The sequence below is a fragment of the Cottoperca gobio genome, chromosome 5, assembly GCF_900634415.1.
Source record: "Cottoperca gobio chromosome 5, fCotGob3.1, whole genome shotgun sequence".
NCBI classification, from domain to species: domain Eukaryota; kingdom Metazoa; phylum Chordata; class Actinopteri; order Perciformes; family Bovichtidae; genus Cottoperca; species Cottoperca gobio.
The window spans coordinates 24,595,066-24,607,869 of record NC_041359.1 but is presented as its reverse complement, the minus strand read 5'-3'; the positions used below and the strand labels follow the sequence as shown (position 1 = coordinate 24,607,869).

Genomic DNA, 12,804 nt, shown 5'->3' with positions numbered 1-12,804 from the left:
TGACACTTAACATACATGTCTATGGTTTAGCACAAACCCTCATCCCTATACAATGCGTATTGATCACTTGATCAAGCTGTAGGAACAATAGCTTTATGCAAAGCATTTTATTATGTTAGCTGAGTCCCTACTTACATGGGCAGTCTTTGCGGAAAAGATCATGTCGTCTACTTTTTTCTCCGACTACAAAGAATTTTATCTTTCAGATGCAAAAAAAGTATTTTAGTATGTATTGCAATATATATTCTTAGTTAGTGATAGGTAAAGTGGCATTCTTCTTAAATCGGTAAGGCGTAATAAGCAAAACATAACCTTTTTAATGCACATTGAATGAGGGCTTTAAAGCTCCTTCTGTAATCAGTGGAACGTCTTTTCTGTGAGGTTTCTTTGTGGACTCTTGTTCCAGTAATACCTCCATGCTTTTACCTATTTCCACTGAGCTCTATTCTCTGCATCTTTGTGGATTTGAATCCATGAATGCAGTACAGATAGCAAACAACAGCACTAGAGCTTTGTGGATAAGAACAGAGAGATGAGCTACATCAGCACTTACTATAATGTTACCAGCCAGCACAAAGCCAATCACACCTCCCTTGGCACTCAGAGAATCACAGCATTATCCTCGTCATTTTGTTTCATGCTCATTCCTTAAGAAAAAAGTGGGTGATTACAAATCTCTCTTTGCATCCTGCACTCTAGGCAATTTTCTTCTGCGTTCCATACAGAGAACGTCCGCCTTGACCCGTTCAACCGTAAGGCTTCGGGCCTGAAAAAGTATCTAACAATGTGTTTGTTAATTTGATGCCGAGATTGACTTGATGAGCTATCAGACTGCTCTTTTTCCCTCTCCATCTAGCCACTTGCATTTGTAGGCAGGAGGAGTTCTGCAGGAAGGCCTACATAACAGGAAAGAGCTTTCAGATGCAACTCCGAGGGGACAATCGATCTCTCTTTGCGGTGTGCTGTTTTTGCTGCTCGTCCACGGGGGCCCATTGCTATCGATCTCGACTGCGCATGTGTTGTTTTCTGGTGTACAGAGGAAAGTTTGTAGTGTGTTTAATGTGGTTTGCTGGATTTTGCTTGTTAATTCAATGACCTATTCAGTTGGTTGCGTATTAACCTTAAGTTGTGCTGATATTAAGTTCAGTTTGCAAGGCGGTGGAAAAGACTCGTAGTTGTGAGAGGAACAATAAATATAATTATAAATAGGATGAAGTAAGTAGGGTAAGTGGAAGATCCACAGGGAATTGTGTGGTGAAATGTGAACTGTGAGCAGGAAACATGCTCTGCACAAAGGTAGACTGGAATCATGTTGCTCTGTAGGTAAATCCAGAGCTACAGTGCTTAGAGGGTTTAACACTTGAACACAATACAATATGTGGTATGTTATTCATTACATTCAAATTGTGATTTTTCTTGCAAGGTTAAGCCGACCCATTAATAATGAATAGGAGACAGCTGTAAAAAAAAAAAAAAAAAAGCTTGAGTACTGAGTCACATGCTCCATTTTTGCGAACAGATTCTCAATGGACCACCACCTCTGAAATACATGACATCAAAGATTAGAGAGGTTGTTGAAAAGTTAATTCCTGCAGTCTTAATATTTAACAGAAGTCTCAGTGTTATGAGTACAACCTTTCCTCTTCTTCCTCCCCACATGCTGATTGATATGTCCTGCTTTCAGACTGGTGGAGAATTCAGAAGCAGGCAGCCACTCAGAAATGCTGGGTTTGGCTTTTTTTTTTTTTCTTTCTCTGTGGCCTCCTCACCCTTCTTCTGGCGATACTTCCATGCCTTGAATTATCTTATCTCTGGGTTCCTTTCTGTGCACTTGTCTTAGTTTGAATCCATAAATGTAGCAGTCAGGACTGTGGATAACAGGACTACGGCTTTGTTTGTAAAAAAAACAAAGCAATGGGCTACATCAGCGTTTACTATAATGTAGCACGCCAAGACAAAGCCAATTATCTTCCCAACCCGCCACCACAGAGAGATTCACTGTGCTATTCTCATCATTTTGCACTGTAGTGAAAAAAAAGACTTGTTTTATGCTTATCCCTCGAGGAAGCTCCAGTGGAGAAAACCTCACTGTTTTATCTTGGGGTGCTCTTTTTTTCATATATACTTACCTATTTCAAACATTTGTTTATGATTCAGCAAAACTTGAATTTCTTGCTTCAAGTTTCTGCACTGAAGGGTGCAAACATTAGGTTTTGCTAAATATTTTAAGATTTCAAACAAAATTGCAGAGAATCAAGAAAAAAAAACAGAGCATGCAAAAGAAGAATATATGTCTATGGTGGAAAGATGTTTGTTGGCGCACAGATTTGACTGTTCTCCAGAAGAGAACACACACACACATACACACACACACACACACACACACACACACACACACACACACACACACACACTGAACTCATTAAATCCTGGCTGCTGTGAGCACCCTGCCACTGTTCCAACAGAGGTCCCCTTCTGAAACACCCGGGCGGCAAGGACAATTGTTCCTCTTTTGTGGGAATAAATCACAGGGGCTAAATGTGACTAGTGGTGTCTCACTTTGATTATCACTGTTGACACATTAGCCGAGTGCAGAATACAGATTGTGCTCCCTAGCTACTTCAAAAAAACGGTGATCCGCTATCACCGACTGAATAATTGATTGTTGTTCCTGCTCTTTAGAATTATAGGCCAAAAAAGAAATGAAAAGACAAAAGCTTTGTTAAATTATCTAAAAGAAAAGTTGCATTATAATGAGTAAAACATGAATACATAAAAAGATTAAGTAAAAATACAGCACCTAAGTTGTACGTACTGTATTAAAACTATGCTTTTAGTACTAAAATAAATATAAAGTAGATAGTAGAGTCTCAATATAGCTTTTTAAAAACCAAGCAGTTAACTCTTATTATAAGCTCTTTTGAAAGAAAAGGAACACACCTGAACAATGTTACTCTAATATAGAAACACAGTGCGACACAAACTAATTATTCTAAGGAGAACTACAATGTAATTCTGTCATCTTAAGGTCCAATAAGCAATGTTTTTAATGTTCTATATTTTGAACAGTAAATCATACAACTATGCAGACTATGTACTATGATAGTGTTGCTTATACTGTTTATCCCACTGAGAATCAACAGGACACAAGTTAGTCAACACTGAAAACTGATTTTGTGAATATTTGGATGAGTTTCTTTTGTATGTTCTTGCTTTGGTTGCTTATATTTATTTACAGATTTATGTATTTTTAGTGGTGTCAGTTGTTATTTGACATGTATATCTTTTGGCGGGTATTTGTTGTGATTCCTTCATGTTGTTCAGCAACTTCTTCTCATGTGCAAATTTAAGATTTTCAGTTTTTCGCCAAATGTTTTGAGATTTTGAACATGTTTTTTGTATTCTTCATATTTTACAGAGCTTTTGTGTTTAACTTAATATTTTATTTCTACGTTGATTGTTCTGCTTTTCAGTCTTCATATAAAAAGTTCACATGAAACCAAATGGAGTAATATTTGCTCACCTATGCACCTCCTAATCAAATGTCTTCTTTGTGCATCACTGCTGAAACGCAAAGATTAGTATCAACTCATGAACTCATAACTCTTGTATTCTACAGGCTCCCCGAGGTACGGATCTCAGACAACGGACCTTACGAATGCCATGTGGGCATCTACGACCGGGCAACGAGGGAGAAGGTTGTCCTGGCTTCAGGGAATGTTTTTCTTACTGTTATGTGTAAGTACAATCGCTACACGGTATATTTAAGCCAAGGAGAAATCCTTTTAGTGTTGCATACAGTGTTCAATGTATTTGTGGTAAGAACAGTGTGCTGCAGGGTGGGACATAGGTTACATGGAGAGGGACTTTTCACAGTCAGCAGGTTGAACAGTATGACAACGTCTGGTAACACTAGATGCTGTGCAGGCAGGAGACAAAGCTGTTTTACAGAATGTTACAAGGAATTTACGGCAAAATGTTTGGTTCAGTTTCTTATATTTTAAATGAGTGAAGTGAAGTTTTACTGGCTATAATCAATATGTTTATAATACAAAAAGAAACTAGATGGCTAACATATTAAAGCATTTAGGAGCTAAAGAGACAAGTATTTCCCCCAGGAGTTAGAGACAAAAACAATGATATGTCAATGTTGTGTTTACATCTTGTTTCCACTGCCCCCTAGTGGCCAAAACAAACGTCAGGATAAGTCAGATCTGAGAGGGTCTTTTTTTAATCACTTTTCTAAACCTGCAACATACAACAGTGTGTAAAAACAATATTTGCAGTCACTCATCTATGTTCTCTTCACTCCCGTTCATTGTGTTGAAGTAGGACAGCGCACAATGTAATTCATTTATTGTTCTAATACTGGTGATCACTTGTCTCGCACCAGCCTGGTATGACTTTGAGAACACAAACCAGTTCTATCTGCTGCATGTTCAGGTTTTGTGTGAAAATGACACAACACACGGATGGATGTCGGCTTCGTGAAGAAGACAATGGCACTACAGACAAGTGCATTAATCATCTTCTTGAAATGTAGGCCTTGGGCTATGGAGCAATTGATTACATTCCAGGTTATCTGGATGTAGAGTTTCTGCCATTAGAAGGTTATTGCTTCCTTCAACTATGAACCTAACAGAAATAGACGTGTTTCCAAATCCTGAAAGGTGTGTTAGCAGGGTCAAGAAATCGATCCAATTTATAATTCAAATTGATAGGGATTATGTCTTTTTGCTGACGGCGTTGGTGGAGGTATGCGTTGTCTCGGTGCCCTCTGCTTTCCCAGGATTTACATCTTTAGACCAAACACTTACTTTGTTTGTGTGTTTATCCATCTGTGCGTCTATCTGTCTGTCGATCACGTGGATTTAATACTTTCTTCCATGTGCTTTAAACTTTATTGCCTCCGTCAAATAAAACCGCTATTACCATTATCAGTTACAGTGATATCTCATTCAATCAATAGAGGACGTTGTGCGCCTGTAGCCTATTGCTCAGTCTGTGCTGTAATTATTGTATTTAAGTCCCCCTAACGACAGCTGCTTCGCTTGCCTCTGATGTATCAATTCCAGCAGCAAAGACATGCTGTTCTCCATGTGGTCCTACAGCTAATTAGCAATGGTGGAATTTTTCAGTGGAACACCAGAGAGAGACAACGTGTGACAGTATTACTCCATTACCGCATTTTGTGCCTCAGAGAACTGCTTATGGTTTTCATGTTACTTTTTCTTTCTCCCTTCTGACTTAGACATTAGTTTCTCTTTAGCTAAGCCCTTGACCCTTTGTTCTGTTCTGTTTGATGACCAATCCCCTGCCTCTGTTCGAGTGATCCCCCCCCCCACCCTCACTTGACAGCGAAAGGCTTCATCAATAGTTGGAGATTTACTCAGTTAACTGTTTCTTGTTTCAACGTTGGGTGGGAAGAAGTGAGTGATGTAGTCGTGGGATAGTCGTGCACCCTAACTCAGCTGGGTCTTAAATCACCACTCCACAAGAGAGGAAGAAGAATGGCCTCTGGCATTGTGGCTAATTGCCGTCTAAACTGAAACAGAATTATTCATAACCTATTAGTGTGTCAGGTTCAGTGGGAAGTAAAGAAAAAAGTAGAGAGGAGAAAGAAAGAAAATGAGAGGGGAAAAAAAAAGTTAATTAATAGGAAGCAGTACACGGAGAGTATTTTAATTTTTTAAAGGGCTTCATAAATAAGAATTATCATTTTAATGAATCCCCTGCCAAGAAATTCAATCATCCCGTTTTAAAAGGCTAAATCCTGAACTCTCGGTACCTCCGCTGCTGCCCTTCACGCTGTGGAAAGTTTTATAAAGTCTTTTCTTCTCGCACCGCATGAGCATATGTTGACTTTATTAAGCACGAGGACACGAAGAGTCCCTCAACCCAAGCGACTGTCATAGCCACAACGCGATGACCAATCTACCTCAAGCCACATCCAATAATAAATACAATAAATAATAATACATGACTGATCTCTGGAGTTAAAGGCAAACCACCAAGTACACTATTCTTAACATTTACAATCTTGCAATATCAAAATAATCTCTGTTTTCTCTGTTTCATTTAATATCTGTATGTACACTGTATACCGTATCCCCTGGACAACTGCACCAAAAAAGCTTGTATCTTGATAATGAGGAACATGAATAGTGTGCAGCCATAACTAGGGCACTTCATTATGTACTGTGATAGATACATGTTATCCCTTAACCTGAATGAATTGGCATGGTGCGCCGTGCCTGTAAACATCATTTGTGATGCATTACTGTGTGATAATTCACACACTCTGCTGTTATCAAAGTTCAAAATCAACATCTGAACTGACAGGTTATGGATGAGAAGTTCATTGTGAGGAAATACTGGAATAAGCTGATGATAAACAGAATCCTTATTAGGCTATTGACTTTACTGTCAAATCATTTTCAGTCTGCGGAGGATACATTCAACAAGATGTAAGGACACAGAATTGACTGTTTGCTAGAGTTTGACCTTTTGACCACCACCTTCCTCTTTGTTGGAGTTTGAATAAAGACGTCTCCGCTGAAGGAAATTCAAAGAACAATAAATTCAGTTATTTAATATTAAGACCAGGAACTTAAATGTTAATATCATTTTCCCAAAAAATGCTTAATGAATCATAACAAAGAAAAAACCCGTGGGCAGTACTTCATTAGGACACATTTAGTACATCGTATATATACATATATAGCAATCATAGGCTGTTGGCTATGGATGATTTAGATGTCTTTTGACCGAGGTTTAACTTGAAAATATGAAAGCACAGGTTTTCCTATATTGAATGCCTTGAGGCCAGTGTAACGGGAGGGGGGGGAACTACACAGGCGGCGCCATGGTTAAGTTCACGCTAATGTATTTTTACATGCAACATTTCAAACACTGCTGAGAGCAACATCGATGCATGGTGTTGGCTACGAAATGTTCAAAAAGCTTCAACTGTGTAACAAAGTTTCATGGAATCTTTCAACAATATAATCTCCTTTCTTTGCCTTGTTGAATAGAGTCAAACAAATAAACAACAAAATTAAAAAGAATATCTTCAAGCTTTTCAGCTTTTTATTATAGAAAAGGCTCAAAGTAGAAAATACTGCCGTCCACCAAACTGTATACTTTGATTGAACTAGTTTCTTAAACCCCTTGATAGTCTTATAAATCTAATTAAGGTTTTGCTGCAATCAAAGCAATTGTAATGTCAATGCCAGTCATAATGGAATGAAATAATGAAAAGCATTGAGTATGTGATAACTTAAGCAAATTAGGAAAACTATTAAGAGCTGGATTTTGAAATAAAAATGATTGGGAGGGATTTACATTTAACAATTCATGTTTTGTTCAGCATTTTCATTTGTGTGGCAGTTGTTTACGAAGTAGTGGACTTGAAAGATACATGTTTACCCAGCACAAAATATGTGATGTTATTACAATACCAACTGATTCAGTATATTGTTATTTCACACTTGAGGGATGGACTTTTGACCCGTCACCACCAATCACATAAAATAGATATTTCATTTTGCAAACACTGACATATCCATCCCTGTAAAGCTAAGGTCATAATATCCGGCTATGGTGGGTGAAAGAAATCAATACCTCTTTTCCCAATGCTAGAGATAGGGTCATTATTTGTTATTACCAAAAGTGATTCCTATGCGACATTCCAAAGATTACAAGGAAAGGTTATTTGTCTCTTCGGTAGAAGCCCTGACCTTGGGACTCCAGCTTCTGGTTGATCTGTGCTTAGTGTCCGAGACAACTAAGGTTGTTGTGTTGTTGTCTGCGTCAGATGACCGTTGGGTTGCGACTCCTCCGCTGGATGGAGAATATCTTAATAGCCCTTGTGTTTAAACATCATGTCACGTAACTCCAGAAATCCTTTCTTCTAACCTTTTGTAAAGAGTGAAGATGCAATTTTAAAGGATACCCTTCATGAGGCGGCGTGGCTGGTATTTATAACCCCTGGAAAAAGAGATGAGTGCTAAGGTGTAGAGGGACTAATTACCTTTGCATCCCATAAAACTGGGATTCGCTTCAATAATGGATGCCCGACTTTAATTAAGCTTTGTGTATATTTAGGTGCTCGTTTATAAATGGTTGGGATTAATCGTGTACGAGCAGGACCCAAAGACAGCAACGCATGCAGACACAGCAGTTGGGCGCACTAGTAGGAAGAGTTTACAGATTGTGTGCGACTACATGCATGCGAAAGGCTTGGTTTGGTGGCAGGGTTTGATGGATTGCTAGGGAGGGGCTGTTCGCTCTGTGTCCTGAACTTGTTTGGGAAGTGAGTCAAACATCTGCGCCAGATCCGACACATAGGGTGACAAACACAGTAGCCTAATTTTCAGCTCTCAGAAAGGATGCCAATTTTGTCGGACTCATCAGTTGTATTCTGAAATGTTTCCCATGTCGTCTTTTAGCACGCCTCAGGTCACCATAGGGGATTTGTCAAGAGTCCTTGACATGATTCTTCATCACTCTCTCATTTAGCCTCTGTGTCACCTTCTTGCTCAACACACTTAATGTCCTATAGTGTGCTATCAGCATCCCAACCTGTTCAATTGACTCTGAGCAAAAAGTGTTTCAAGCAGAAAACAACATTCTCTGTTTATGTTGTGACAGTATAGTGCATCCACTGGTGTCCACATGGAAACATCTTTTTGTTGTATCTTGTTCATATGAGTGCAGACTTTTCTCTGGGAGAGGGACAAGCAGGTTAACCCAGCTCTCTTTTCACTTGTACAAGCATTGTCTATGTTTGTAGGATCTCACCATTAAACAGCCATCTGTTAAAGGCTTTTTTTTACCTTTTTGCCAGAAGAGGTCCTTGGACCTTTCTTCTTTTTTCTGTTTTGTCCTCTGAGGTCATTTCATCTGGAAATGAACTGTTCTTTATTTTCAAATGGTGAGCCCTTCACGCTCCTTATCACTCCTTTCTACTACCATCATTTAGAGTTGCTGACTGGGAGCAGCTTACAGCACAAATAAAACTTGTTGGCTGTGAGCCCATTTAGGCGGAAAAAAAAGAATGAAATGAATTCAAAGAGCAGATGAATTATTAAATGTCTGTCTTTGAGCTAAACCCTGGGGGAATAATCGAGGCAAAAATAAACAAGCCATGGGCTTCCTCAAGGATTCTTCTACCCAACATTGAATTGATCTGCACACTATGCTAAAGAATTTCTGTCAGATTTTTTTGTCTATTCCTTCCATGCTGTCAAAGTTTTGTTTCCTTTGTTTGTTTGAGATCTTTCATTCATTTAGAAGCAGAATTGTAAACCTTCATAAAGACAAACACTGACATCTATTGCTGCCATCTTTCTACCATTAGCTTCAGCTCGCAATAATCTTTGCAGCCATACTATATCTGGTTTGAGGATGCATTAACAAGACATGTGTACCCTCTAGCTCAGGCGTCTTCAACGTTTTTAAGGACAAGGACCCCCAAACTGGTGTAGAGTGGAGCAGGAACCCTCTACTGTATATATTGTATAGAAGAGGCTTGAAGAGGTCTGGGGGGTGCAACTTCCTCCACTCTGTCTCTGACTGTAGGTGTGTGTCACCACCCTTTGCAAAGACATTTGTTTTTGCTTTATCTACATTACAGAGCGACCTACAGTGAACTAACTACAGGGACATTAAGTGCCTTGCTCAGGGGTACACTGGTGGCAGCCCTGGTATTGAGCACACAACCTTTTGGTTTGGATGGTGTACCACCTGACCAATAGCTGACCATCACACCTACATACAACTACATACTATGCTCTAGCTCAGGGGTCTTCAATGTCTTTCGGGCCAAGGACCCTCAAACTGGTGTAGCGTTGAGCAGGGACCCCCTGCTGCAGCGGTATTCAAACGAGGCGGGGATGTTGTCAGAGTTCTGTACAAGGGGTGGTGCTGTTGGAGTTCTTTGTGATGGGGGAGTGCTGTCAGTGCGAGAGGGGAGAGGCTGTCCGAGTCGTGTGCGACCCCCCTGCAGTACATCTGTGGACCCCCTGGGGGTTGCGGACCCCCTGGGGGTTGAGGACCCCCCCTGTTGAAGACCTATGCTCTAGCTTATTCAGTGCCTCAGTCAGTTGACATTCACCAGGCACTCATCAGTGGAGCAGCCGATGCGCGCCAAGGCTGTAGCCTCATGAGTAAGCCTTTTTTCATACCTAGAGATTTCAAACAGCAAACAAAAAACAAGCATCTGATGGTTGCATCATATCGTCTGCTCATATCATTTCCACTAAAAGGCTCCAGGATGAAATAGTTTGGCCTTAGATGCTGTGTATCAGCTACAATCACGGTATGCACGCTAACAAAAACAAGTAGCCTACCATGGAAATCATAGGAAAGGATCATACATGAAATATCATGTTGTGTGTTATTGTCTGTCAAAGTTATAATCTGATCACTTTTCCAGTTCCCAGGGTGGGAAAAGGTTCAAAAAACATTTATTCGATTCTATTCTGCGACAACTGGGGCAAGCGAGGTTTTCATTAGAGAATGTGTGCTGTGTGTAAGAGAAGGACAAAGAAGAAAAACAGCTTCGGAATCTGCCACAGCTTTAACGAGAGGAAGAAGACGGCGCCTGTTGTGAAGAATGCATTCGCTGTTTGACTTCTTCATGGCTGCAAGTGGAGTGATATTTGGATATTTGGAACAGGTGAAATGCAAAGTTCAACTTGTATTAATTGAAGCAAGGTTTCAAAACTCTCTCGCTAGTAAAGCTTCCGTCTGAAACTGTAGCATAACGTCACCTTCTCAAACTAATGGCCTATGTCACATTTTAAAATTGTTCAGGAAACAGAAAAAACTGAACCAAACTGACTTAGGCCTGATTACTTCTGGAGAAAGTGACTTAAGCAAAACAGTGCACTCCTTTTATTCCCACTACTGTGACAGAGCATGGGGAAGGGTCCGCCACAAATAGTTTAAAATGCTAGCGGAGCACACAGAGACCGTGGATGGCCCTTTAATTCAACAAAGCAAACTCAAAAGTTACAACTTAAATCACTCTTAGCTAAATCAAACAAATGGCAGGTAAATCAAACACTGAGGAGGTATGTGCCTCTCCTCATGTCTCCCTCCAGCTCTTCTTTGCTGGGTTTTTAAATTGTTACTAACCTATTTACATTTAAAACTATTTCTCCCCTTCATTCTCAGTCATCTTGATTGATGCCTAATTATGTTGCAAATTGTCGAAGAACTGATGACACTCAACGGGCATGACATGTTTCATGGACTGAAGGTCCTGGGACTTCCTCTCCTTGATCGGCAGAGCGTGTGGAAACATTCAGATCCATGCCAGCAGCTTATTTGGCACCTGTAACCTCTGTGGCAGCGCTTCCCACGCAGAGTTCTCCGAGAAGGATACCTTGTAATGGACCTTACCATCACTGCTAAACTGAAGAGCCAAATGATGTACAGTCGGATCTCCAGCTGTTTTGCCTGCTCTGATGCTCAAGAAGTAAGAGCCATTCCATTTCAGGAATTCATCATGCTTGACCACCTTCACATGATAGTGTGATGGTCTAATTCTTGCAGTCTGGAGTATGATCATGTAGTCTCTCGGGTGATGATATCCGTTATCATTGTTGCATTGAATGGTGCTATGCATGCTGTCACCCTCAATGTGTGTGTGACCTGCAACAAGCTGCTTCTGTGTTATTAGTACCCTGTATTTCCTGGCAAGCTCAGAAAATGCATTTGCCACATTTGCATTGCAGTTCTGATAACGGCAACCATCGCTCCACACTACCATCTCCTTGATTTCTGGATGGTCTTTGATCACACCTTCAAAATGACGATATTGAAGGTGTGCTACTGAGGTCGCCCTCCGACTCTTCCCAAATATAGCACTACCCTTCCTTTGATTTCAAGTCGAAGAGGGTAAAGTTATGGACCTGCAGTTTTGTTTTGTAATACAAGCAGCTGGCGTGGGTTTTTGAACACATCAACACAGCTTGCAAGTCCATTGTCCAAACGGACTTCTCATTGTGGAGAATCCAATGTAATTAACCCTGTAGATGCAGAATAGCTGGTAAAGAAAGAGAATGCATCAACAGCTACGATACATATAGCAACAAAGCTAAATGTTAATACTGTGGGTTAATAGCAGCTGCTTTGGGAGTGCACAGTGCGTATGTCTGTGTGTGTGTGTGTTAACGAGTTTCCAGTGTCCTGTGTGTCCTGCGTGCCCGTGTGGATCATCAGAGGGGAGTCAGTGAATGTTCAATCAAAATAAATGGTACGGCTCCTCGTGAGCCAAGAAAAAGCTCCAGAGTGTTGGTTTAACAGCAGCAGTGTAGTGACGGGGGTTAGCTCTGCAGGAAGCTTCAATGTTACCTGTGAGGCTTCAGAGCGGTCTCCTCTGTGCTGCCCGTGCACAGTCTGGAGGATGATGTTGTTTCAGGTGCAGCAGGCTCTTGTAAAACTGTTGAATTCTTGCACCGTAATGTTGAAACATCCGGCAGACGGAATGAGAAAACAGAAGCGCATAAAAGTTTGATTATATGTATTATATAACTTATTTTCATTGTCATGAAGAGTATATCTTGATTTTACCGTTTTAGCAAACACAGTTATAATCCATGATTATCTGTGAATTGTTCAGTACAAAGAATTAATAAAAAGCTCCTTTGTGAAGACAGAGAATCGTGTGCACAAATGTAATTAATGAGATATCATTTATTAATTGTTATACTGAGATAAATGTGACAATCGATAATTCAGAAATCGTTAATTGGTTTCCGGTGGTACGACCCGCCCTCTCGTGACGTAATAATC

The 12,804-nt window shown here is 40.3% G+C and overlaps 1 protein-coding gene across 3 annotated transcripts in view; it reads left to right on the top strand.

Annotated features, from left to right (window-relative positions):
* Positions 1 to 12,804, top strand: part of igsf21a (immunoglobin superfamily, member 21a) — a 151,101-nt gene that overhangs the window by 84,778 nt on the left and 53,519 nt on the right. For all 3 annotated transcript variants that reach the window (XM_029432341.1, XM_029432340.1, XM_029432338.1), the window contains exon 4: positions 3,620 to 3,738. In XM_029432341.1, coding sequence (XP_029288201.1) covers positions 3,620 to 3,738 — 119 coding nt within the window. The remainder of the gene's footprint in view (positions 1 to 3,619; positions 3,739 to 12,804) is intronic.